Source organism: Trifolium pratense, linkage group LG3 (genome assembly GCF_020283565.1).
Source record: "Trifolium pratense cultivar HEN17-A07 linkage group LG3, ARS_RC_1.1, whole genome shotgun sequence".
In the NCBI taxonomy this organism is placed as follows: Eukaryota; Viridiplantae; Streptophyta; class Magnoliopsida; order Fabales; family Fabaceae; genus Trifolium; species Trifolium pratense.
Window position 1 is genome coordinate 1,772,663 of NC_060061.1, and position 27,027 is coordinate 1,799,689.

Below are 27,027 nucleotides of genomic sequence, written 5' to 3' on the forward strand. Positions count from 1 at the left end.
ATATAAAATAAAATGTTGCTAGTATATTTTTGGACGTCTCCTTGACTGTAAAAAAAAAACATTATGAACTCGTTAATCATAATGTAAAAGTTGCATGATGCCTTCGATGCGATATTGATATGAATTGAATTTGATTCATTCAAAATATAAGGGATGGATTATTGGAATTGGATGTCCCGATGACCTGAAAAGAATCATTGAATACTATTTGTTATATAAACTGCTGCTAATATTTGGATGCATGACCATAAAAAAACACTGCGGCGACGGAGTTTGCGAAGGTACCCGCGGTTCACAATGTCATATGTATATATGACATTGTGAAGTTCTTCAATGGTTATAACTAAGGTATATGTTTGATTATTGGAGCAGAAACTTTGCCTGTTTGATAATTGTAAGTGAAGAATTTCTTCAATGTTTGTCTATGTTACTATTTATTCACAGTATGAATGGTTGATACTTTTGTTTCCTGAATGCAGCTCCGGTGGTAGATGCCTTTCGGTTGAATATACAGAAAGAGTTGGAGAGGTTGCTAAGAAGCACGGATTGAAGCTTCATATAGATGGAGCTCGTATATTTAATGCATCCGTTGTGAGTTTTTTTTTTTAATCTTACTTATGATATGGTTAATATCCTTACAATTAAGATACATTAGAGATATGCACTTAGCATAAACATGCAACAATCTGAGATATACATTAGAGATATACAATTAATATCCTTAGAATTCTGTTTATTGAGTGAGATACTTTTTGGTGAAGCAACGATCTGGAACAAAGGTAACATTCCACTGTACCGAGAACCTGAGCTTATTGAAGAGAATGCCCTTGGTATTAATTGTGTACGCAATTGACTATGATGTACTTTCTCGTTGCAGCTTTTTGATATTTATTTTTACTCTTGGTATTAGCAGGAGTAAGAAATGCAGCTCAGAGGAAGCTTTTGGATGAGGTCGGTATTCAATTGGGGAGAGCATGAGTGTACGATAATTTAATTGGTTCAAAGTTTTATTGCAAGCTGATTTTGTTCTTTAAGTATCCAAACTAGGTTTAGTGCACAATAATTTAGGTTATCCAAACATATAATTTTGGATATACACTATTAATAGCTCTCCCAATCAACTAATCCTATTTGACATAACTTTTTCCCCTCCTTGACTGCAGGGGATTATTTGCTGTTTATTGTCTGGGATGTTGACATTAATCTAAATCCTGATGAAGTGGCATATATCAAATATGTGAACTGTGATCAGTTGAAGGAGCTGTTAAGGAAAGCTGACGCAGGCGAGGAAGGTATAAAGTTGTCCCCTTGGTTCAGACTAGTTGTGGGCAATTTCTTATTTAAATTAAATGGTGGGACCATCTTGAGCAAGGGACCCTTGGGGAGGTCATTGACATGAAGACAATTCACAAGTTGACATAAAATCAGATATCTACAGCATGCTATTAAGGAATGATATTTTCTGAGCAAATGAAATAAAATTGGATCTAGTTGAGGTGAGTTTTTGAAGGGGTGTCCAGTTAGTATGATATCATTGATCCTGTCTGTTGTTTAATAATATAGGCAGGACATTAGCGCCTGGGTGTATCTTATAATTAGCAGAATTCTAGTTTCGATGATCAGTTTAGGATTTTGAGCTGTGTGCAAATGTTCAATAATAAACTATTTAAATTTGGTCTCTTAAAGTTAATGGTGATCTTGTCCATTTCTCTCTGTTAATAAGTTTATCCTTTGACATTTTATTTTGTTTTTAATATAACTCGATCACTTATGAAGCATGGACATGGCACAGACACAAACATGTCGACACCGATAATAATTTTAAAAAATGACATAATTCAAGGTAATCATAAGCGTCGGTGTCATGTTGGTGACGGACACCGCCACGTGTCCGTTATCGGGACACGCCTAATCCGAGTAGTGTCCGTGTTTCATTTATAAAATATATAGGCAAGTTCACAACATTTTCTATCCTCGTACTACCGTAGTATTCTGTTTCATTGTAATAATTTGTTCTGTTCGTTCAGGTTCCTATAAGATGTTTTCTTAAGCTCTCAACTTATCTAATATGTGCCATTTATTCTCTGATGTTTACATGGTTGTATTAAAGTTACTTCGATTATCTAATGTGTGCATGTGTTTTTTTATAGAGTGGATCAAAGATATTTTCTACATTTATTGGATTTCTCAAGAGCAAAGATCCCAACGATGGAACAGAACAAGCATTACTGAATGAACTAAACTCCTTCAATGATTACCTCAAGGAAAATGTATGACATTTTTTTTCGTTCTATTTTTGTCTTGCTATTTGTTTGAAATCTTGTATAGGTTGTTGATTTGTCATAGAGGATATAGAGTGGAATTCTTTTCCCCACAAATTATTATCCTTGCTTCAGTGGTTCCCTCTAGTCCATGATTCTTTTTCTTACCATAAACTTTGGGTATTTTTGGTCTCTCAACCCTGACTCCATCTACATAAGATGTTACGACATGTTAAATGGAAATCAGCGAATAAATACATGCTTTATATAGTTAATTGCTTTAAGGGAACACGATCCATGAATTTTTTTTTATAACTTTACCTATTGGTGATTATGAAGAACATGATCCAAGACATTATTATTTTTGTAACTTTTAGGGCACTGTTTTCTTGTTTCGTTCCTTCTGGATTTGTTATCATTTTTTCCCCTTATTTCGTATAAGAAATCTGTACGAATTTTTTCTTGTCGTAGGGTCCTTTTATCAATGGGAAAGATATATCTGCAGCTGACTTATCACTTTCACTTGGACCAAAGCTATACCATTTGGAGATTGCTTTAGGGCATTTTAAGAAATGGAAAATACCCGATTCACTGCCCTTTTTGAAGTCTTACTTCGAGGTATGTTCAAGATTATCCTTGCCAGTCAAAATCTATCATTTTCTTGTACTTTTAGACTTTTCAAATCTAGTGTTGAATGCCGACTATACTCCCATAAACCTATAGTTGTGGAAATCATGTCCAAAAGATGTTCTGCTTTGTCCATGCTTAAAGATCATAGGCTAATGAGTGAAACTGATTTATCAATAGGGAGACCTGTGAATTTGGAGTTTCTTACGAGCTCTAAATTCAAATGTTTTCAGTAATGTCCTTTGACCTTTTCAAACCTTTTCTTTGTATATGCGAATAGTCTTTGGCTCAATCCCGTTTTTGCAACTTGGAACTTTTTCCTCAATACTCAAATGTTTTCAGTAATGGGATTCTTCACATTTTTCCTTACCAAATAGAGTAGTATGATACAATCCCTTTTGGGCAATTACTGATCTATGAAGGGGTGCTGCGAAAAAACCCAGCTGGTAAAATAATATAAATTTATTTGCAGGTGTGAACTGATACTACATGTGTTTGAGTGATTTACTTGGACTTGGTGGTAGGGGTAATTGTGATTTATGCTTAGATGGATATTCGTAAGTATTGTTCTAATCTAATGCAGCTTAGCATCTTTTATTACAATTTACTAATAGTTGAAGTACTACTTCTAGAATTTTTATTGACTTAATCATTTATTGTTAATGATTCTTGTTGTTTAGTCCTCGTTAGACTTGGGAGTTGTCTATCCACGAGATTTTGTTTATTGAACTGTGTTTTAATTTCTATAGTTTTCAAATGTATCTTTATGATTACCTAAAGAAACGAGGATTGTCCTACACTCCTGAAATGTTCAGAAGAGAAGCTCATGTTACTACACAACCTCCTTTAGGTATTGTTCTGAACCGAGCTTACAAGCCCAGACACCAAAACACCGCGAGCAAATAGAACCGAACAAGCCTTAATACGAGGACATACGACACTTGCTCGACATACCAATGGTCATTCCTACGCGTCTTGTAACGGACGTTTCACCGGAATGATGAGCATTAACTGCTCATCAAGGCTTTCCAGCCGTTTTTCGGCAGCCACTTGATGGCCATTAATGCCATCTAGGGTCTTGGCCCAGCGCTGATGGCTATATATACGAGACTCCATACCATTCACAAGGTACATATAATCTTAGCACAAAAACCTCACTCCACACTTAAACTGGCTTGAGCGTCGGAGTGCCTGCAGGTACACAACCCCCCTCCGCTTCAACAGGGGCTTATACAAGCTAAACGCCGGCGCGGTCGCATATGCTGATCAGGTACGATCAATGGCGCCGTCTGTGGGAATGTAAAGCTTCCCAGTTTTTTCTTCCAAAAAACCAAAAGTTTCCTTCATCAAACAACTACAATGCGACCAATGGCTGGCAACAACAACCAAATACCGGAGCAATTGGCGGAGAACAACCACCATGCGCTGTATCAACCGTTGGATGGACAACCGGCCTCCGTCATCGGAGAAAGCCAATGTATGAGCATGTACTATGAAGAGTACGTCCCTGAGGATCCACAGATCCAGGTAGCTGTACCGCCGCCTGTGACTGGAACAATGGTCCTTCCTCAGGGAGCACCAATGCAGGACATAATGGTTGCGCTCGTCAACGCAATCAATCGCCAATCAGATATGATCCTGTAGCAGAACCACAAGTTCGAGGAGCATAACGTAAGGCTCGAATCACAAAGTCGTCAAATCGATGCAATAGCGGAATCACGGATCACGACGCACTTGCAAAACCGTCGTCTCCGCCGATCTCCCACTCCGGTATGAAGCCGAAGTTTCTCAAGATCGAGGACACCGCCTCCCCGGAGAAGACGAGCAAGCCCAAGGAGAAACGAGGAAATATCTCGAAACTCCCCTCCACGCAAGGAAAGACGGGCACGACACTCCCCGAGATGGGCTACTCCCCCGCGACATCAACGACGACGCTCGCCAGTTGGGGGAGAAAGTCAACAAAGACCCCTCTCCAGAAGGATTAGGGAGCTCCCATAACTTGCCGGACTGGAAAACCCCCCGGTAATGGATACATACGATGGTTCCTCGGACCCTGACAAACACATCGAAAATTTGGAAGCACTCCTCGAGTACATGAACGTACGAGGATCCATCAAGTGCAAGCTATTCCCAACCACTCTGAGGAAAGAAGCAATGGGAGCTCCCTAATCCTTCAAGTGCAAGCTATTCCCAACCACTCCTGGTACAAAAGCTTACCACCGGGATTTATTGACTCCTTGCCAGATCTTTGCGCTCGCTTCAAGGCGCATTTCACTTCTTCTCGACATCACCCGAAGACGGAGGCAACGCTCGAAGCAATCATATAGGGTGAAACCGAGTCATTGAGGTCTTACCTCGAGCGCTTCACCAAGGCATCTGTTGAGGTAAAAATTGAAGAAAGGATGAAGTTGTACCTGCTGGATAGAGGACTTCGTCGTGACAGCGACTTCACCAAAGCTGTAGGCATTGAGGAGCCACATACCCTCGATGCTTTCTTCGAAAAGGCCCAGAAGTACATTGCCTACGAGGAAAAACAAAAAGCTATCGATCTCAGAAGGCCTAAAAACCAGGAGAAATCGAAAGGCTATGAAAAAGACGTAGCCGGGACCTCACGTCAAGGAAATGAAGAGAGAAAGGAGGAAAAGATAGTCTAAACCTCCGCGAGGAAAATTCACCGGGTATACCCCACCGAACGCTCCTAGAGAGCGAATCCTAGCCGAAGTCGCCGTTGCAGACTTTAAGAAAGTTGGAATCCACTTCCCAAAGCAGTTGCCCGCAAAGGCGCACACTGACAAGACGAAATTCTGTCGATATCATAGAAGTCACAAACACGTGACTGGAGATTGCGTCCATCTCAAGGATGCAATCGAAATCTTGATTCAAAAGGGATATGCTCGAAAATACCTCCAAGACGACGAGCAAATCCAACAAAGGGAGCCGCGAGAGGTCGCTATGGCTATAGACGCTTCCGAAGAGGATGATCGAGCGACCGTTCCGGCCGTGCTCGCCATATCAAGACCGGAAATCCCGCTCCCGTCTCCTTTAGCTATCATAAAAGAACCTGACCTTCAAGGGTTCAATGGGTCAACTACTAAGCCATTGGGTTACGTGGATCTCATCGTCACCTTCGGCGAAGAAAAAGCAACGAAGTTCGTGAGAGTAAAATTCATGGACGTCGATTGCCCGTCTCTGTATAACTGCATCATCGGCAGAACTACACTAGCCGAACTCTATGCGGTGTCATCCACTATACACCTGAAGATGAAATATTACAATCAGGATGATCAGGTCGTAACCATTAATGGGGATATAGCTGGAGCAAGGAGATGCTTTGAAGCAGCGGCAAAAAATCTGAACACTGTGGTGACCCCCAAGAAGAAACCAGAGGCAAAGAAATTCCCGGAGGTGCATGCCATTGGAACTCCTAATCCTATCGACCTGGATGCTCGACTTACCAAAGAGGAGCACAAAGAAGGTAAACAGAAGGATCTTCCCCTAACTGAAAAGAAGACTCCCTGACTTCGAGCTGATCCTACTTGGTGAGGATCCCACCAAAGGAATCAAGATCGGCACATGACTCCCTGACTTGGTCAAAAAACAGCTGGTAGCCTGCTTGAAACAGAACGCCGAACATTTCGCATGGAGCGCTGTCGAGATGCCCGGAATCGACCCCGAAGTCGCATGTCACCAGTTGATTATAGATCCTAGGGCTAGTGTCGTTGTTCAGCGGCGTAGGAAGCACTCTCCCGAAAAAGCGGAGGCTGCAGAAAAAGCTGTAAAAGACCTCTTGGAGACAAATTTCATTACGGAAGCAAGGTATACCACCTGGCTATCCAATGTTGTACTTGTCAAAAAATCTAATGGAAAATGGCGCATCTGTGTTGACTATACCGATCTTAATAGGGCTTGCCCCAAAGATGCTTATCCTTTGCCTAACATAGACAAACTAGTAGATAATTCGTCAGGATTTAAATTACTATCATTTATGGACGCATATTCAGGATATAGTCAAATAAAAATGGCTGAAATCGACAAAAAGAAAACAGTGTTTATGACCGAATCCGGTAATTATTATTATAACGTAATGCCTTTCGGGCTTAAAAACGCAGGTGCCACATACCAAATGATGATGAACAAAGTATTTAACAATGAAATTGGCGATATGCTCGAAGTTTACATGGATGATATGATCGTGAAATCCGAAGAGGAAGTCGATCATACAACCCATTTGAAAAAAGTATTCGACCAAGCGAGGAAATATAACATGAGATTTAACCCCGAAAAATGTACATTCGGATCAAAGGCTGGAAAATTCCTCGGGTTTTATCTAACCGAAAGAGGGATCGAAGCTAACCCCGATAAATGTAGAGCTTTCTTTGAATTCCCAACGCCGGATTCAAAAAAGTCAATCCAATCATTAAATGGGTTGCTCACCGCTTTATCTCGCTTTGTCGCAAAATCCGCGCAACATTCATTCTCTTGTTCAAATTACTTCGGAAAGAATCCACATTCGAATAGACAAAGGAGTGCGAAGACGCGTTACAACACTTAAAACGAGCATTATCCGAACCTCCAGTCTTAACTCGACCTCGTGAAGGAGAAACCTTATATTTATACCTGGTTGTAGCATCGGAGGCCATCAGCGCCGTACTCATAAGAGAAATCGTGCAAGGGCAAAAACCCGTTTATTTCGTGAGCAAAGCTTTGCAAGGACCAGAATTTCGATACTTGCAGATCGAAAAAATGGCTCTAGCAGTAGTCATGGCCGCGAGGAAACTGAGGCACTACTTCCTGGCTCATACAATCATCGTACGAACAGATCAGCCCATAAAACAACTCCTCGCAAGGCCTGATATGACAGGACGAATGCTGAAATGGTCGCTTGAGCTATCTGAATTCGAAATGGTCGCTTGACAACTGCTCGCAAGCACTTGCAGACTTCATGGCTGAAATAAACACTCCATCTACCCCGGACAAAAACAAGTGGACCATCTTCGTCGATGGATCCTCTAATCCACAAGGTAGTGGAGCAGGGATCATACTTGAAAACAACAAAGGAGTTCTCATCAAAGTTTCACTCGAGCTTGCCTTTTCCACCACAAACAATCAAGCCGAATATGAAGCCTTCTTGGCAGGGTTGAGGCTTGCTGAGGACATGGAAGTAGAGGAAATTAAGATATTCACAGATTCTCAACTCGTCGCATCGCAAGTATCCGGGGAATACCAAACAAAAGATGAACGGCTCACATAGTACCTAAACTTGATAAAGGAGAAATTGGCTAAGTTCAAAGAATCTGAAATCAAACACATTCCACGAGAACACAACGCAAGAGCTGATATTTTGTCAAAACTTGCAAGCACCAAGAAAAAGAAGGGCGGAAACCAGTCGCTCATTCAGGAAACGCTATCCAAACCGAGCATAGAAAAGCCATCCAAGGTTTTCCTAATATGCGACATCAACGTCAACAGTTGGATGACACCCGTATTTAACTTCTTAAACACAAGGAGTCTACCCAATGACAAAAAGGAAGCAGCTAAGGTCAAAAGAAGAACCTGCGCGTATGTAATCCTCAACGGAAAAATGCACCGTAGGGGATTCTCAATCCCTTTATTAAAATGTGTCGAGAAAAGCGAAGTAAATTCGATCCTCAGCGAAATCCATGAAGGAATGAACGGCCAACACATCGGTGGACGCTCATTAGCATGGAAGGCCCTACGAGGTAAACTTGCAGCAAATTGGGAAGGATCATACCGGGTCCGAGCTAAAACTGAAAACGGGGCATACTACTCTGAAGATCTCTACGGGAAAGAACTCCCTCGACCTTGGAATGCCGAAAAACTCAAACAATATTATAGTTAAGTTTTATACAATGATTAAATATTCATCATATTGTCAATTTTATAGCATAACGCAGGTTGTGTCTTCGATAAAGAGAAGCACGCCTTTACAACGGAGGAGTGCTTAGGTACGAGCACAAATCTTAAAATAAAAGACCAGTTCGAGAAACTAGGACTCGAACCATGTCAAGCGAGGATAGTTCTAGACCACGGAACGCCATTGCCTAGTACACGCCCGGTAAAACCCCAACTCGCGATGAGATGTTCACACCCCGAGGAGGAAAGCTTAACAACAACCCCTCTCCTCGTTTTGAGTTCGGATAACATCTCCGAACACTTGGAAAGGTTCCCCACACCTCCCAAGCTAGGCATCTATGGCACCAGCTGTCAAACGATGACCAATAATTTAAACGGTGCACTAGCGCAAAGATGTTGGATCAAGCACATAGAACGTCTAAAATTTTACTAAGTTAAAACCTAAGCACATGTCGAACACAAATTAGGCGTTGGGCGCATAAATATACGAGCTATAGCACCGAGAATGCAAACATTCGGTTCGACAGAAGGAAATATGATCGCCTATAAACATCTTACGCGTAACCTAAGTCTAAACATTGAAAGACGAAGAGGTAAAATGCAAGTAGATTAAAAAGGTATAGATTAAATTAAAGGGCCATAACAAAATGTGCCAATTGTCGATGAGTACAATGAAAAAGGGGCGAACATAAAGTCTAAATAATTACATCAAAATAATAGCATTAAAGGGGGGGAAGGATCTGCCCATCCTGGACCTCTTTGTCTTCATCCAAGCCTTCTTCGGCCAGTTCTGGGTTGAGGACACGAAGCTGGGCAACAACATTCTTGAAGCAGAAGGAGGCTGCTTCGACCATTGAGGATTCATACTCGTAAATCTTGCTAATCAGGTTTGCCCGACTGGAAGAGGAATAATCCCCATCGGGAGCGACTATTCTTTCATCCTCAATGACAGCAGCCCCAGTAGACTCTTGCAGCTTTCCCTCCAGCTCGGTAATCTTAGCCCTGAGCTCTTAAACTTCCCTCAGAGCGTCATCTCTCTCCCCGACCAAGACTTTCATCTTCTATTCTGCCCCTTCGAGGTTGGAAGCAAGGGTCTTGTGTTGCTCCCTGTATCCTTCACAGGAAGCCTCGGACTCGTGAAGCTTCTTCCCTAGCAGGTCCAGCTCACGGCGGGCAGCATCTCTCTCCTCCAAGTATTTGCATTCCCGACCATTCAGGAAAGTCACGACCTCTAGCAGCTTGAAAAGGGCCGACGAGTGAGAAGCGATCTCCCCATGGATGATGTCCGCCAGAATGACGCAGTACGGAAGCGCTAGGTTAGCAAAACGCTAAACCTAATGGATAAAGACAAGCTGCAAACACAAACTTGTCAAAATAGGGTTTCGGAGTCCACCGAAAGAGTAATTTGGAGTCCACCAAATTTGAGAAAAATCTCCGAATTTTTATTCAATCAAAAAGTTCCTTCAAGGCTACAATAATTTAGCTTAAATAGGAGTGACAAATAAAATTAACAAATCTCCTAAAGATTGTAAAAATAAAAACAACAAACCTAGCTAAATAAAAATTACAAATCTACCTAAAATATAAAAATAACTAACCTAGGTGAAATATAAAAATAAGGAATCAACCTAAAATATAATAGAACTAAATCTAACTAAAATAATAAAATACAGAAGAAATCCTCCTACATCAGTCTCCTCTACCTCAAAAGAACTCGACCCCGAGTTCTCGTCTTGATAAAGAGCTTCCTTTGCAGGTTGACTCCTCCAATGAACAAGAGACCACCCTCCTGGATCCCATTGAATTAAGTGAGAGGACCTGTCTCGTGTCAACACATCCAAATAACCACCGGGGTTCCATTGCTCAAAGATAGAACACAGAATTTGAAATTTATCACAAAAGGGTATTTGACCCAACTTAGTTAACATGTTTGAGCTAGTGCCTAAACCATAAGATTTAAGGTAAAATCCGAATTGAACCCGATCTATAAGCAAATCCTTGAGTTCAATGTGACGGCTGTGATGCAGCGGTTTTGCTGAGATGGAAGTCGCCGCCTGCATCCTAGTGTCCGGAGGTTCTAGTGGCGGTGAGGTTGTTGCCGGATTTCGAACAAATACATCTGGCTTAAACGGAGCCGCCACAGGTAGGTCGACATCAAGTTGTGGATCACCAGACTTGCACAAGACAATTTTTTTTATCCTAGTTGGATTCTCTTCGCCTCCCTCTTCGGACACAACTTCCTCATCCTCAGAACTCGAGTCATCAGTAGATGGGTTGTTGCGGTTGTTGTCGCCGTTTCTGTTGTTATTGTTTCTATTGCTGTTGTAGTTTCGGTTGTTATTGGATAACGTTGTCACCTGTGTTGTCAGAGCTGTGATGGCCGCGGTTAAAGCCGTCAAGGCACCGTAAAACTCTGCTTTCGTCACCGGTTGATCTCCCATCTGATCACGTTAGAAAAGAACAGGAGAAACCTGCTCTGATACCAACTGACGCAGTACGGAAGCGCTAAGTTAGCAAAACGCTAAACCTAATGGATAAAGACAAGCCGCAAACACAAACTTGTCAAAATAGGGTTTCGGAGTCCACCGAAAGAGTAATTTGGAGTCAACCAAATTTGAGAAAAATCTCCGAATTTTTATTCAATCAAAAAGTTCCTTCAAGGCTACAATAATTTAGCTTAAATAAGAGTGACAAATAAAATTAACAAATCTCCTAAAGATTGTTAAAATAAAAACAACAAACCTAGCTAAATAAAAATTACAAATCTACCTAAAATATAAAAATAACTAACCTAGGTGAAATATAAAAATAAGGAATCAACCTAAAATATAATAGAACTAAATCTAACTAAAATAATAAAATACAGAAGAAATCCTCCTACATCACAGAATGGCTTCATCTGCAGGAGAAATCTTCATCTTCGTCGCCCCGTCAAAGAGTTGCCCATGGGAGATAGCAGGGGAAAGGACGAACTGACCCGCTGGAGATAGGGAGACAGGGAGTTGACCGGATCCTCTACATCAATAACATGATGCCTCCGGGAAGTAGTATCATCCAAATCCTCCGTGCGAATTCGCTTACTACGATCTATGTCGAAGGATGGTGCCGGGGATAACTGTCTCGAGGAGGTCCCCAAACCAGAAGAGACTGCAGTGGTATTGCTCGCAACCCTTTTGTTCCTTGCAGCACGGGCTTGACGAAGTGTCTCCGCAGCACTGGTCATTCTTTCTGCAGAACAAAAACAAAAAGCAAATTTATAGTAATTAAAGGCAACAAATTTTTTGCAAATAATGAGAAATTAACACAAGTACGGAAAATACGCCGAAAAGCAGTCAATTTTTCCGGGGTGTCACTAGCGAGCAACCCCTTTGTATCTATGAGCTTTACGCTCGTCATTTTCTGGCCATCCTTGTCGTATAGAGGTTTGCCCTCAGGATCATCCCGTAAGTAAGGGGGAAGGCGCGCCACAAAGTTCTACAGCCTTTTATAATCAGCTCTCTCCTCCACAGTAAACTCGCTGAGCTTAAAAACAAACTTACTCGAGGCCATAGAATAATGCTCTTTCCTCCAATAAAAGGGGAACAAAGCAAAATCCTCCTCGATAGGTTTCCCCTAGTCATCAAGCTCCTCTTTCCCATTCTCATCAATACGATTTCCTTTTCGGACGAAGTTTTGCCAGCCTTTAAGAGTTATAGGCCAAACCCCATAATACACCTCCTTAAAACCTTGAACCGATTCCTCGTACATCTCAAAGAAACGCTTTCGTTGCCTTAGGGAGACTCCACCACACTTGGATTCAGGCACGTCCTTCCCTTTGGGGGCTTTCCCTTTGGCTTTCCCCCCCTTTGGGCATGAACGCTGGAGACGGAAGGTGTAGAAGAATAGAGGTAGGGTAGGAGCCAAGCCTAAATGATCGGCTGTCAGTTCAAAAGCTCGGATAAAACCCAACGAATTGGGATGCAGCTGCGAGGGAGCAAGACGCAGGTGACGAGAAATCGATACCTCGAGATCCGTAAACGGTAATTTGAAACCTAAATGCTTGAACGCTATCTCGTACATAGGGACAGTACCCCAACACCACACATTGCAGATCCGTTGCCGAGAGGATGGGATCCGAACTTCGAAGTCCTCCGTTGGGGAACCTGGATATCGGTGCACATCTCGTCCGGAATATCATCCTCGCAATCCGCATATTCCGACACTGAATATCGCGGTTCATCTGCAACCCACGAGTAGTCCGCCACTCGACGCGAAGAGGACTGATGAGGGTTCTGTTGCTGTTCCTCGGTCATCTGGAAACCTGAAAAAGCAAAGGAAGGGTGGTGAATTCGACATTCCTTACATCAAATCCACCCTTCCACCACTTAATCGAGTGAAAGGGCGAGGAACCGAACGAGCAAATAGGGTTCGCTCTGATAAACCTAAAGTAACTTAGAAAAATCTAATGCTAAACCCTAAAGACGAACAACATACCCAAATGAATAATCCGACAGGAAATTCATGGAACACTCGACACCGTTCTTCATAGGAAACCCAAAAGGCAGCAACTTATGCCGGTAAAAGCGGTGGATTTTCACCCCTAACCACATGAAAACCGCTATTTTTGGGAGGGAAAGGGTGCTGAACAACCCTCTAAACCACCATACCAAAAGGTCAAGCCACCAGAAAATCAAAACATCTACCTATTAAAATCACCAAGTCGACACTCCTACCACTAAGCAAAACATCGATACAACATCGAAACTAAAGAAAAAGGTAGGGAAAACTTACTTGTCCGATTTAGGCAAAAGGGATTGTGTTGATGATGAACTTGGAAGGCCTCGAATCGAAAAACTTGAGAACTTGAAAACTCGAGGGAAGTTGAGAAGTTAAGAGAAAATTTGAAGAAAGTAGGAAAGATGTTTTCCTAATGTAAAAGTTTCAGTTGAATAATTGTACAAGTATTTGATGATTAGTCATGCTATGCGTCTTTCAGAACCTGCTGCAGTTAATGGCCACCAAAACAAGAAGATCAGAATCATATCTCCACCGCAACTTCAATTTCAGATTCTCCACCGCCGCTTCAGTTTCAGATCTAAGGTTAGTTCAAATTCCATTTTGGTTTTGGTCTTTTCCTCATTCTTCATCGTTGTTTCCATTTCCAATTTCCAGATCAGATTTCCTCATTCTAAGGTCCCCTTTTGTTTTGCTACATTGTGCGTTCAGAGTTTAAGGGTCTCTTCGCCGCAGCCGTCGTCATCTTCGCATTCAGTCGCTGTATGTATCTCTCTTTTTCAGTATGTAGCTCCCAACTTTTATTAATCTCAATTATCTCAATTCAATGTTTTGCTACATTGTGTTTTCTAAGCTTGAATTTGTTTTTATCATTTATTTTCTAAGTGTTTCTGTACTGCAATTAAACTTGTTAAAAAAAATTTAAAAAGAAAACAATTCACTGTAAAAGGAAATTTTCCACAAAATCTTTTCATTACCTTTGCTTTCTTTCTTTGTTTTTTATTTCGTTGTTGTGGAACTCTCGGGTTTTGGCCATGCTATGTTTTGTTTTGAGGGATTTGAGGGAAGCCGGATAGTTGGTTTTTGTTTTGTGTAGTTTTGTTTATTGTGCGGTGGTGTTTTTGTTTTAGGATATTGGTTGAGTTTGTTGAATTCTTTTAGATATGTGCCTTTTAGTGTGATATACACTGGTTGTGTAGTCCTGATATATTATGCAGGTCTTGTAACTTGTCATTTCCATGAGAGTATCTCATATACTCAAAGGAGTCTATTCAATAAATTTACTTGTTTCTATTTAAAAAATAACTTTGTTTTGTATTTATATATAGTTGTGTTTTATATTTATATATAATTGAACGCAAATCTTTAGTCTTTTTAGCTTTTTAATTTTGTCCCAAAACTTTAGTCCTTTTAAGAAACCAATGCACATTTAGTGATACTTTACCATTTGTACCCTTACAAAAGTTAAAGCATTGATTAAATATATTTTCTCTTTCTTATTAAAGTAAGGGTAAAAATGACTTTATTTATCATTTCTTAATCTCCGTGCAAAACTCCAAAAAGACTAAAGTTTTGGAACGGAGGGAGTAATGTACTTTGGTCTTTTGAAACATTTTCCTTTTCCCTTTCATAACACACCCAAAACAAAAATATTACACAACTTGATCATTTGAAGGTATATATAAAAACTTTGAAATTAGGGATGGGAAAAAAACCCAAACCCGAGAGACCCACCCGAACTCAAACCCAAGTCAACGGGCGAAACCCGATTTGACTGGGTTTGGGTTTGGGTTCGGGTGACACCCGATAATATGGGTGTGGGTTTGGTATCAGTCAAACCCACACCCGAAGACCTTAATTTCTTGAAAGTCTATGTTTGAATTTTCTTGGAAGACCTTAATTTTAGTTGTAATTTAATTCAAAGCCTATGTTGGAATTTAATTTCTTAAATTTGCAAATTATTTTCAAATGTGCTGCGGGTTTGGGTTTGGGTGGAAAAAACCCGAACCCAATGGGTGTGGGCGTGGGTGTTGTTTTGTCACCCGAACAGCCTTTGGGTTTGGATTTGGGTTTGGGTGATGATTTCATGTGAGTTTGGTAAGTGTCAAACCCGCACCTATGGGCGCCCGTTGCCATCCCTATTTGAAATCAAGAAAGCCAAGTAAAAACTTTGTGAACTGGCCATCCACAACAAACTAGGGAAATGATAATTAATTTCATTGCCTTAAACTGCCATAGCTTCAAGCCTATCTGTTGTGTTATGTTTTTCTGCTGAAACAATTGTGTGTTGGTCCTTGTTTGCTACATAGGGCGGTTGCTTTTGTCAGCTGTGGATTTGTTGTCCAGCAGTGGCCTTCTATTCTGTTTTGTTTGGGGCTGGCTTTGTTTTTGGGCCTTCTATTGTAATGACATGATTGGTTAATTGAGGGTTGCTGTTGCAGTTGTTAGTCTTGTTAGCTTGAGTCCATATGTACTTAGTGTATGATGGCTTCTTTTATTAATATGGGAAAATATTTTATCATGAACATCTTTGGAAATAGTTTTTATCCATATATGGTAAATTTTAGTTTATAATTTATTTTACTTTGATTCTTAACATTAGTTTTTAATCTTGTTTTCTTCAAAATAGGGTTCAAATGTGCGCTGAGTTTGGAAAAGCAATTTAGTCATTTTCTCAGGTAATAGAATTTCGATCTTTTAATTGTAATTTTGAAATTTCTTTACATAAGATTTGCCCCTTCGGTTTGTAGTTGGTACATGTTTCGATCTTCTGCTGTTGGACTACCAATTTTTTCATTCGTGATTCAAGACGCTTCAATCTTTTGCTTTTGTTTTAATAAAGAACTTACCTTTTTGTGAGTAAAAAATTTAATTGGGGTATACAAATCTATGAGATTTTTTGTTTTTGCTGGAAAATCTGTAACATTGTGAAACACGATAAAATGAAATATTTTTTGAAACAGTTGGAAGGAAATATCACGGGAACTATATTCATATAAAGTGCTTCAAATCGCCTCACTTACCAACTTTTGATGGAAGTTCGGATCCAGTAGAGCATTTAATGGCAGTGGGAAACCAAACCGCTATCATTGGTGCTCCAGAGCATATTAAATGTAAACTGCTATCAGGAACATTTAAGGATGCCGCTCTGCGTTGGTATATGAATTTACCAAGAAATTCGATCGAAAACTATGCGGATTTCCACAAGAAATTCATACACCAATTCTCGTGTTCAAGGCATATAAAGGTAACAGCGACTAGCTTATTTGCTCTACGCCAAAACTATGCTGAAACACTCAGAGAATACTTAGCCAGATTCAATGCCGCCACTATCAAAGTGTCGAATCCCAATCAAGAAATGTTCGTCGCCGCTTTCCATAACGGACTCAAGGCGGGGCATTTCAATGAGTCATTGGCACAGAAGCCTGCAACAACTATGCAGGAGGGTTAGAAGGCTGGTTGTTACTCCAACAAAAAATAATGCGCTTAACTAATTCAAAATGCAACTACTAAAATCAACTACAATTCGAGAAAATCAACTACAATTCGAGCGGATCGTCTTTGCTACCATTTCCAATCATGGCTAAGTCATCGCCTGCTCTTTCAATGGTCAACAGCTCACCAAACTTTTGCATTCTATCCAAAAACATGGGCTCCCATGTAGCAGCTTCTTCAGAACAATAGTTTTTCCACTGATGAGCCGTTGGAGGTATCAGACATCCTTCTTTCAACCGCACTAACACAAAGTGGTCAGCGAGCGTGCCGATGCAAATAATCTTGGAATCCAAGTCTGACGTGTCTGATGGAGGTTTGCCACGCAATGGGAAACAAGTTCTAGATGCTCCACACCTTTCCATATTTGACAGTTGAACAACAACCCTTTGAAAATGAGTAGCCACAACGTAACCCATATCCGGAAAAGTAAACCATTTGTCCTTTGGTGCAAAAGCATGTTTACTCCTTCTCGGAGGTGTGAAAAGTGCATCCGTGACATACTTGTAACGCTCATCAGTATCGAATAACTCCACATATGATTCCTTATGCAATCTCAGCTCCCTCTCCATGTTCAGTCTGATCAACTCAAAATCTTGCTGAGTTCCTTTTTGGTGCAAAGCTACCACACGGTATCCACAATAACCGTCACCATCAACATCAATAATATCTTCGATAAATGGGTGCATGAACTTCGGCATATGGTTGATAAAAGGAATTTCAGGAGGAGTTGGAGTCAAAGTACTGATGATGAGTTCTTTAGGCACCTCAGGCACTGTTTGTGAAGTCGACGGCTTTGACTTTGTTGGTTTCGACTGAGATGCCTGTGTAGCACAAGTGTTAGAAAATTCAGGGCCTTAAAACGCACAGTTTTACTTACTTTACAGGGCCATAAAACGCACGGTTTTACTTACTTTACTACTCAAAATAAACAAATGGACGAACCCACTTTCAATCCAACCTTACACTTGACCGGCCCTGCTCACACACCAGTGGCACAAGTGTAAGAAAATTCAGGGCCATGAAACCGCATGAATTTACTTACTTTACTACTCAAAATAAACAAATGGACGAACCCACTTTCGATCCAACCTGATTAAATCACATTAAGCAGACATCATGTATAACAACACTAAACAATCTGAACTGCAAATGCATACTTCATAGCAACAACATGAAGTCATGAACACACAAAAATGGATAACATACAACATCTAGAGAAAGCACACAATGTAACATTCCAACATAATCAGAACAATAACTATTCAGAGCAAGCAAACCTAATAGAATCGAAATTCAAATACAGTTATATAGCCCACAGAAATATTCAAATACAGTTGGTTAATTTGAGCATCCCTAAGCAGCATCACTTAGAACAACAGATTTGCCATAAAATGTACGGGGCATATCAAGACAAGTTATATACATTTCACTTTTCTTCAACAAACATGGATGAAATGGGAAACAACTCATCACTGCATTCAGAAACAAAGAAATAAGCACAAAAGCCTAGATGACCATGAAATTTAAAAAAACAAAAAGGAAATTATTCTTCTCTCATTTGTTTAAACTGAAATTAAACATACCTTTCTCTTTCTTTTAGCCCAGATAGCTTTGACGTGATCGTCGGAATGCGTAAATTTCTTGTTTACCCACAGCCCCTTATTTACTCTTGGTCCAGTTACAAGATATGATGTAGGAGTCGCCATGCCAGGTCTACAACGTTTGCGATGCCCCACATTCTCCCCCGCATTTTCCCCGGCTGCATATATCACATTATTTAAACCCGGCAAATCAAGAATATTTTCATAATTAAGAATGTAACTAAAAACATAACATAGTTAAATATTTTACCTTCACTAGTGTCAAACATAACATGGTCTGATGGTGGAGAAGAATGCACATCACCGTCGGAGAGATGCGGGGAATTGGTTGGAGTAACTTCCAATGTGGCATTATGCGCGGGAGTGGGTGAATGGTGAGTGACTTCTAGCTCAAAAGTGGGTGTTTGGTGAGCAGCTTCTGGCTCGGGAGTGGATTGTTGAGCAGGCTGGAAGTTTTCTGCTAACCGATGCCCAAGGCAAATCAAGAATATTTTCATAATTAAGAATGTAACTAAAAACATAACATAGTTAAATATTTTACCTTCACTAGTGTCAACCTGTTCGGAGAGATGCGGGGAATTGGTTGGACTAACTTCAAAAGTGGGTGTTTGGTGAGCAGCTTCTGGCTCGGGAGTGGATTGTTGAGCAGGCTGGAAGTTTTCTGCTAACCGACTACCAATTTCATCCCATTGTACCACCTCTTTTTTATAATGATCTCGGAAATTGATTGAACAATTTCCTCTATTTGCTTTGAATTTTATCGTTTTCATATCAGATCCAACATCTTGTAATTCAACTCCATCAAGGACCTCAAACTGTTTTGCTACAACATGTGGACAATGACGCTCCACATAGTTGTAGCAAAATAAAGGGGCGACGACTGTACGATAATGGATTTGATCGTGTAGGTGGGGGGGCAACATTTCCAAATTGTATGGATGCCAAGTAATGGGTCTCACATCTGCTTCTATATTCTATGTTATACAAAAAAAAAAAAAAGATAAAGATTAAAAAATAAAGATATAATTAGTGTTATATCATAATGGTTTGTAAAATTCTTACCTCCTCCTGTCTCAGGAGCTCATGTACCAAATTCAACTGCAACTGTAATGCGTTGTTGATCTTCTTGTGGTGGTTTGCGCCGGTTCTCCCAAGAGACTCTATCAAATATGCCAGTTTTGGCTTATTATGAGCCTGATTTTCCTCCGCAGTAATATTGAAGATCGTATAAAGACCTCTAAAATGGGAAAAGAAGAAGCCCTATGAAAAAAAAAAGTTGGTGAAAAAATTATCAAAAAAAGAGATAGGGAAAAAAAAATGATAAGAAAAAAAATGCTCTTACCATTACAAGCCATGTGAAGCCGTCAATTGCCTTATCTTTGGTCTTCCATTCCTTCATACCTTGATACAAGTATGCTAACATTGCAGCTCCCCAAGCATAAGAGTTTACTTCGTCCAATTTTTCGATAAATTGGACGTAAGAAGTTTTGCAGTTTTGTCCGTTCCCATTTGGAGCAATTAGGCATGTCACAAATGGGAACGGACAAAACTGCAAAACTTCTTACGTCCAATTTATCGAAAAATTGGACGAAGTAAACTCTTATGCTTGGGGAGCTGCAATGTTAGCATACTTGTATCAAGGTATGAAGGAATGGAAGACCAAAGATAAGGCAATTGACGGCTTCACATGGCTTGTAATGGTAAGAGCATTTTTTTTCTTATCATTTTTTTTTCCCTATCTCTTTTTTTGATAATTTTTTCACCAACTTTTTTTTTTCATAGGGCTTCTTCTTTTCCCATTTTAGAGGTCTTTATACGATCTTCAATATTACTGCGGAGGAAAATCAGGCTCATAATAAGCCAAAACTGGCATATTTGATAGAGTCACTTGGGAGAACCGGCGCAAACCACCACAAGAAGATCAACAACGCATTACAGTTGCAGTTGAATTTGGTACATGAGCTCCTGAGACAGGAGGAGGTAAGAATTTTACAAACCATTATGATATAACACTAATTATATCTTTATTTTTTAATCTTTATCTTTTTTTTTTTTTTTTTGTATAACATAGAATATAGAAGCAGATGTGAGACCCATTACTTGGCATCCATACAATTTGGAAATGTTGCCCCCCCACCTACACGATCAAATCCAATATCGTACAGTCGTCGCCCCTTTATTTTGCTACAACTATGTGGAGCGTCATTGTCCACATGTTGTAGCAAAACAGTTTGAGGTCCTTGATGGAGTTGAATTACAAGATGTTGGATCTGATATGAAAACGATAAAATTCAAAGCAAAAAGAGGTGGTACAATGGGATGAAATTGGTAGTCGGTTAGCAGAAAACTTCCAGCCTGCTCAACAATCCACTCCCGAGCCAGAAGCTGCTCACCAAACACCCACTTTTGAAGTTAGTCCAACCAATTCCCCGCATCTCTCCGAACAGGTTGACACTAGTGAAGGTAAAATATTTAACTATGTTATGTTTTTAGTTACATTCTTAATTATGAAAATATTCTTGATTTGCCTTGGGCATCGGTTAGCAGAAAACTTCCAGCCTGCTCAACAATCCACTCCCGAGCCAGAAGCTGCTCACCAAACACCCACTTTTGAGCTAGAAGTCACTCACCATTCACCCACTCCCGCGCATAATGCCACATTGGAAGTTACTCCAACCAATTCCCCGCATCTCTCCGACGGTGATGTGCATTCTTCTCCACCATCAGACCATGTTATGTTTGACACTAGTGAAGGTAAAATATTTAACTATGTTATGTTTTTAGTTACATTCTTAATTATGAAAATATTCTTGATTTGCCGGGTTTAAATAATGTGATATATGCAGCCGGGGAAAATGCGGGGGAGAATGTGGGGCATCGCAAACGCTGTAGACCTGGCATGGCGACTCCTACATCATATCTTGTAACTGGACCAAGAGTAAATAAGGGGCTGTGGGTAAACAAGAAATTTACGCATTCCGACGATCACGTCAAAGCTATCTGGGCTAAAAGAAAGAGAAAGGTATGTTTAATTTCAGTTTAAACAAATGAGAGAAGAATAATTTCCTTTTTGTTTTTTTAAATTTCATGGTCATCTAGGCTTTTGTGCTTATTTCTTTGTTTCTGAATGCAGTGATGAGTTGTTTCCCATTTCATCCATGTTTGTTGAAGAAAAGTGAAATGTATATAACTTGTCTTGATATGCCCCGTACATTTTATGGCAAATCTGTTGTTCTAAGTGATGCTGCTTAGGGATGCTCAAATTAACCAACTGTATTTGAATATTTCTGTGGGCTATATAACTGTATTTGAATTTCGATTCTATTAGGTTTGCTTGCTCTGAATAGTTATTGTTCTGATTATGTTGGAATGTTACATTGTGTGCTTTCTCTAGATGTTGTATGTTATCCATTTTTGTGTGTTCATGACTTCATGTTGTTGCTATGAAGTATGCATTTGCAGTTCAGATTGTTTAGTGTTGTTATACATGATGTCTGCTTAATGTGATTTAATCAGGTTGGATCGAAAGTGGGTTCGTCCATTTGTTTATTTTGAGTAGTAAAGTAAGTAAATTCATGCGGTTTCATGGCCCTGAATTTTCTTACACTTGTGCCACTGGTGTGTGAGCAGGGCCGGTCAAGTGTAAGGTTGGATTGAAAGTGGGTTCGTCCATTTGTTTATTTTGAGTAGTAAAGTAAGTAAAACCGTGCGTTTTATGGCCCTGTAAAGTAAGTAAAACCGTGCGTTTTAAGGCCCTGAATTTTCTAACACTTGTGCTACACAGGCATCTCAGTCGAAACCAACAAAGTCAAAGCCGTCGACTTCACAAACAGTGCCTGAGGTGCCTAAAGAACTCATCATCAGTACTTTGACTCCAACTCCTCCTGAAATTCCTTTTATCAACCATATGCCAAAGTTCATGCACCCATTTATCGAAGATATTATTGATGTTGATGGTGACGGTTATTGTGGATACCGTGTGGTAGCTTTGCACCAAAAAGGAACTCAGCAAGATTTTGAGTTGATCAGACTGAACATGGAGAGGGAGCTGAGATTGCATAAGGAATCATATGTGGAGTTATTCGATACTGATGAGCGTTACAAGTATGTCACGGATGCACTTTTCACACCTCCGAGAAGGTGTAAACATGCTTTTGCACCAAAGGACAAATGGTTTACTTTTCCGGATATGGGTTACGTTGTGGCTACTCATTTTCAAAGGGTTGTTGTTCAACTGTCAAATATGGAAAGGTGTGGAGCATCTAGAACTTGTTTCCCATTGCGTGGCAAACCTCCATCAGACACGTCAGACTTGGATTCCAAGATTATTTGCATCGGCGCGCTCGCTGACCACTTTGTGTTAGTGCGGTTGAAAGAAGGATGTCCGATACCTCCAACGGCTCATCAGTGGAAAAACTATTGTTGTAAAGAAGCTGCTACATGGGAGCCCATGTTTTTGGATAGAATGCAAAAGTTTGGTGAGCTGTTGACCATTGAAAGAGCAGGCGATGACTTAGCCACGATTGGAAATGGTAGCAAAGACGATCCGCTCGAATTGTAGTTGATTTTCTCGAATTGTAGTTGATTTTAGTAGTTGCATTTTGAATTAGTTAAGCGCATTATTTTTTGTTGGAGTAACAACCAGCCTTCTAACCCTCCTGCATAGTTGTTGCAGGCTTCTGTGCCAATGACTCATTGAAATGCCCCGCCTTGAGTCCGTTATGGAAAGCGGCGACGAACATTTCTTGATTGGGATTCGACACTTTGATAGTGGCGGCATTGAATCTGGCTAAGTATTCTCTGAGTGTTTCAGCATAGTTTTGGCGTAGAGCAAATAAGCTAGTCGCTGTTACCTTTATATGCCTTGAACACGAGAATTGGTGTATGAATTTCTTGTGGAAATCCGCATAGTTTTCGATCGAATTTCTTGGTAAATTCATATACCAACGCAGAGCGGCATCCTTAAATGTTCCTGATAGCAGTTTACATTTAATATGCTCTGGAGCACCAATGATAGCGGTTTGGTTTCCCACTGCCATTAAATGCTCTACTGGATCCGAACTTCCATCAAAAGTTGGTAAGTGAGGCGATTTGAAGCACTAGATCCTCTCCTGTTTATTTTGTTTGTTTTGGACGAAAATCAGATGGGCTGGGCCTGGTGTTGCAGATTGCTATTGCTTCACCCCCAAGAACCTGTTTACACCCCTAGAGGTGGTTTATTTATTTTTTATAGCTTATTCATATAAGTGCTTACTCAAATAAGAGCTTATTCACATATGTGCTTATTTAAATAAGTGCTTATCCATTGGAAATGATTATTTGAGTTATTGATTAATTAGTCAATTAATTAAATACTTGATTAAGTGAGTAACAATTTAAGTTGTTTGATTAAAAGTGTTTAAACTACCAAGTGCTTAAATGGTTAAACACTTAAATAAGTGATTGTTAGTTAAGTGATTAATTAATCGAAACATAATAAGTTCACATTAATGTTTGGTTTGCTTACTTGATTTAACACTTTCAAAAAGCACTACTTTAAAAACCCCAGAACTCAACTTTCTCTTGCAATAAATACGATTAAGCAAAATCGACAAGTTTGACAAAAGCTTCAATTCGCGCATATATGTATATATTGTCTATACTTTGTTAGCCTGATTTGTTTCTTCTTCGTCTTGCTTAAATTTATTCAACACTTAATCAATAAATAGAATGAAAAAGGAAGGGACTGACGTATGACTTTCTCTACCCGAATGGTTTCGAGGCCCTGACGTATGACTCGTGTCTCGGACCATTCTCATTCTCAAACCTTAAAAACACGTAAAAAACATCTCTTAATCTTTTCTTTTGATTTCGTTAAATCAAACTAAAACGACTTAAGATTAAAAGGATGAAAAAGGAAGGGACTAACGTATGACTCTCTCTACCTGGATAATTTCGAGGCTCTGACGTATGACTCGTGTCTCGAATTATCCTCATTCTCAAACATTTACACAAAACTCCTAAAATCAACTCAATACACTCAAACCTTTTCCACTGCCCGCGCACGCAGTAAAAGTAACACTTTTTTCACAAAACGGGTGACGTTTTCGTCCCTTTTCCGTAATACAAACAACGCTTAAGCCTCCACCGTGCGAGCATACAAGCAGCGTTTAAATACAAGAATGTGACATTTTTCGCAATATAAACCACGCTTAAGCCTCTGAAGTGCGAGCATACAAGCAGCGTTTAAATACGAGAATGCGACTTAGACGTCATGCGTCTAAAAGCAACCAACCCACAAATATTTTTTACCCTGAACTACGAAACCCTGATTTTCCCATTGCACCTGGGAATACGTAGGAGCAGGATTCAACATCTTGTCGGGCACAATAATATGAAACAAACATTTTTCCCCATATACATAATCATATTAATATTAATAAAAACAAACTTTTTTCTATCAATGAAGCAAGAAACAAATATTTAAGTAAACATTAAAAACACATTAAAGCAAACAAACAATCTCCCTCTAAAAGGTTCTCGTTGAGTACAAGGGATGTAAGGGGTGCTAATACCTTCCCCTCGCATAACCAACTCCCAAACCCATTTCTCACCCCTTAAGGTTTTCTCGATATTTTTCTTTCCCTTCTATGGGATAAATAAAATTCGGTGGCGACTCTGTTAATTTTCGAGTGTTTACGCTCGAGGTATTTTTCGCGCCGCGACAGTGACTAGTATCGACCTCTTCGATCATCCATTTCCTTGCAAAGTCTAGTGGCATCAGACTAATGCTAGAGCCAAAATCACATAAAGCCCTTCCTTTCACGTTCTCAAAGCAGAATGGAACAGTGAATGTTCCCGAATCTTTTTGTTTAGTTGGGAGTTTTCTTTAAGCATACAATACATTCTTCGGTTTGAGTTTTCTCTTCCTCATAGTACTCTTCTAATTCTCCCATGAATTCAACATAAGCTTCCTCCAGGGTCATTCCCATTTCCCAGCTGTTTAAACCACTTTTGGAATTGTTTCAGCTCATTCTCATCTTTCTCTCTTTTCTCTATTTTCTTTTCTTTTATTCTTTTGGCTTTTTCTCCAATAACATTACATGCTTCCTTTATCGGATTATCAACTGTATTCTCAATTTTGTTCCAACAAAGACAATTATAGAGAATAACTAAATAACAATTGAATATATTACAAAGACAATAAAGAGAAAATAACCTTAATGCCCTCAGAGTTCCTTAGCCCTCCTTGTCTCGTCCTTAGAGTTCGCCTAACTCTCTTTGAATATTGGAATAACTCTCAATAATTCCGAATGAATAATTATGAAGGAGGAGTGCTCGATTTATAATTTTTCATTTGGATTTGAGGTGTATGCTATTTATTGGAGCCATCGTATCCATCGTAGCCACGATGGCTTCAGGAAAAGCCTCATCATGGCCACGATGGGTCATATCGTGGTACAATGAAAGATTTACTTCAGATTTTCTTCAGTTTGTTAACTGCCTTCATCGTGGGTACGATGAATGCGCGCTTTTCTTCATTTTTTGCCCTTTTTTATGTTTTTTTTTTCTTTACTTTTCTTCCTTCTTGGCTAAGTAACTTCGTTTCTCTAGGTATTTGCTTGCATTTAGTCTTCAATTTCTACTAAAACTACTAAAAACTATTCTAAAATACTACTAAAAATATCATATAATTTACTGTCATCAACAAACAATTCTGGGTTTTTTAGCGAACTCACAGATCTGTCTCGCAAACTCAACTTTGGCGAATGAATCAGAGACGATCATTGGCGATGGTGGTTGAAGAGGTACGGTTGTTGTTGTCGGTGGCGTGGAAGCTCGATCGGTTGTTGTGGTGGTTGATGCTGACCAACCGCGAATCCGCCATGGAAGAAAGAAGAAGATGAAGAATTGTTCTTGTTAGGAAATCTGGATTTTGACAATAAATCCTTTTGTTTTGTTCAGATTTTTTTTTTTTTTTTTTTTTTTTTTTTTTTTTTTTTAAATGTTTTTGTGCTTATAAAAAAAAGAAATGAAAGAGAGATGATTCTGAGAATTGTTATGGCAAATCTGGATTTTTAGGTTTATGTTCTTCAGATTAGTTTTTTTTTTTTTTATTTAAATAATAGAAGTTTTTTACGGAAAACTTTTTCTTTTTAATTTTATTAATTGCACATGTCAGTATTTTATTGGTCAGCTCATTACAACAATGACACACAATGCGCCACATCAGTATTCCGTTTGAAAAAATTAACAGTAGGACCAATTTTAATAACAGAAAAAGAATTCTAGTATTTTTTTTCACCGAAAAAAACATAAAAACTATTTTTGACCATTAAAACAAAATATAGGAACTAAAAACATATTTAACCATTCCATTAAAAATGTGCGATAAGGATAAGTGTGGGGTATGGGGTAAATAAGTTAATGTCTCCAATAAATAGCATACATCTTAACGGATAGTTTCATTCCGTATTCCCTTCTTAAGTTCATAGTGACCCATTTTTTATTTTTATTTTCAAAGAAAAAGGTTTAAAAACGCGTTCTGAAGAGAAACCCTAAAATTCAAGATTTGAGTTACGAAGGTTGTATCTCTCGATCGCATCTCCAAACCCTAAATCTTGTGTCTCTCGATCATCTCTAAACCCACAAATTTGCGTTCCTCTTCGAAGATTGTTCGGTTTATTTCATTGACG

At 39.6% G+C, this 27,027-nt stretch overlaps 5 protein-coding genes and 1 pseudogene across 5 annotated transcripts; 5 read left to right on the plus strand and 1 right to left on the minus strand.

The window, feature by feature from the left end:
- The first annotated feature begins 333 nt into the window (after positions 1-333).
- LOC123913463 overlaps positions 334-27,027 on the plus strand; it is a 50,135-nt pseudogene continuing 23,441 nt past the window's right edge.
- LOC123913477 lies at positions 16,318-16,707 on the plus strand. Its single transcript, XM_045964233.1, has one exon. It carries the CDS (start codon positions 16,318-16,320, stop codon positions 16,705-16,707), a length of 390 nt encoding a protein of 129 aa, XP_045820189.1.
- LOC123913478 lies at positions 19,889-20,675 on the plus strand. Its single transcript, XM_045964234.1, has 3 exons — positions 19,889-20,052; positions 20,135-20,332; positions 20,424-20,675. The coding sequence occupies exons 1-3, from the start codon at positions 19,972-19,974 to the stop codon at positions 20,673-20,675; spliced, it is 531 nt and encodes a 176-aa protein (XP_045820190.1). The 5' UTR covers positions 19,889-19,971.
- On the plus strand, positions 20,676-21,668 carry LOC123918281. Its single transcript, XM_045970292.1, has 3 exons — positions 20,676-21,106; positions 21,199-21,374; positions 21,486-21,668. Exons 1-3 carry the CDS (start codon positions 20,836-20,838, stop codon positions 21,486-21,488), a joined length of 450 nt encoding a protein of 149 aa, XP_045826248.1. The 5' UTR covers positions 20,676-20,835; the 3' UTR covers positions 21,489-21,668.
- Positions 21,488-22,913, plus strand: LOC123913479. Its single transcript, XM_045964235.1, has 3 exons — positions 21,488-21,560; positions 21,681-21,751; positions 22,137-22,913. The coding sequence occupies exons 1-3, from the start codon at positions 21,488-21,490 to the stop codon at positions 22,911-22,913; spliced, it is 921 nt and encodes a 306-aa protein (XP_045820191.1).
- LOC123913480 lies at positions 23,002-23,391 on the minus strand. Its single transcript, XM_045964236.1, has one exon. It carries the CDS (start codon positions 23,389-23,391, stop codon positions 23,002-23,004), a length of 390 nt encoding a protein of 129 aa, XP_045820192.1.

Excerpts from the sequence above, each read along its gene's own strand:
- LOC123913477 (XM_045964233.1), top strand. The coding sequence starts at position 16,318 with ATGGCAGTGGGAAACCAAACCGCTATCATTGGTGCTCCAGAGCATATT.
- LOC123913478 (XM_045964234.1), top strand. The coding sequence starts at position 19,972 with ATGTTAGCATACTTGTATCAAGGTATGAAGGAATGGAAGACCAAAGAT. Across the intron at positions 20,053-20,134 it reads GCTTCACATGGCTTGTAATG|GGCTTCTTCTTTTCCCATTT; the intron begins GTAAGAGCATTT and ends TTTTTTTCATAG. Across the intron at positions 20,333-20,423 it reads AGCTCCTGAGACAGGAGGAG|AATATAGAAGCAGATGTGAG; the intron begins GTAAGAATTTTA and ends TGTATAACATAG.
- LOC123918281 (XM_045970292.1), top strand. The coding sequence starts at position 20,836 with ATGTTTTTAGTTACATTCTTAATTATGAAAATATTCTTGATTTGCCTT. Across the intron at positions 21,107-21,198 it reads TATGTTTGACACTAGTGAAG|CCGGGGAAAATGCGGGGGAG; the intron begins GTAAAATATTTA and ends TGATATATGCAG.
- LOC123913479 (XM_045964235.1), top strand. The coding sequence starts at position 21,488 with ATGAGTTGTTTCCCATTTCATCCATGTTTGTTGAAGAAAAGTGAAATG. Across the intron at positions 21,561-21,680 it reads AACTTGTCTTGATATGCCCC|GTTTGCTTGCTCTGAATAGT; the intron begins GTACATTTTATG and ends CGATTCTATTAG. Across the intron at positions 21,752-22,136 it reads GTGTGCTTTCTCTAGATGTT|GCATCTCAGTCGAAACCAAC; the intron begins GTATGTTATCCA and ends TGTGCTACACAG.
- LOC123913480 (XM_045964236.1), bottom strand. The coding sequence starts at position 23,391 with ATGGCAGTGGGAAACCAAACCGCTATCATTGGTGCTCCAGAGCATATT.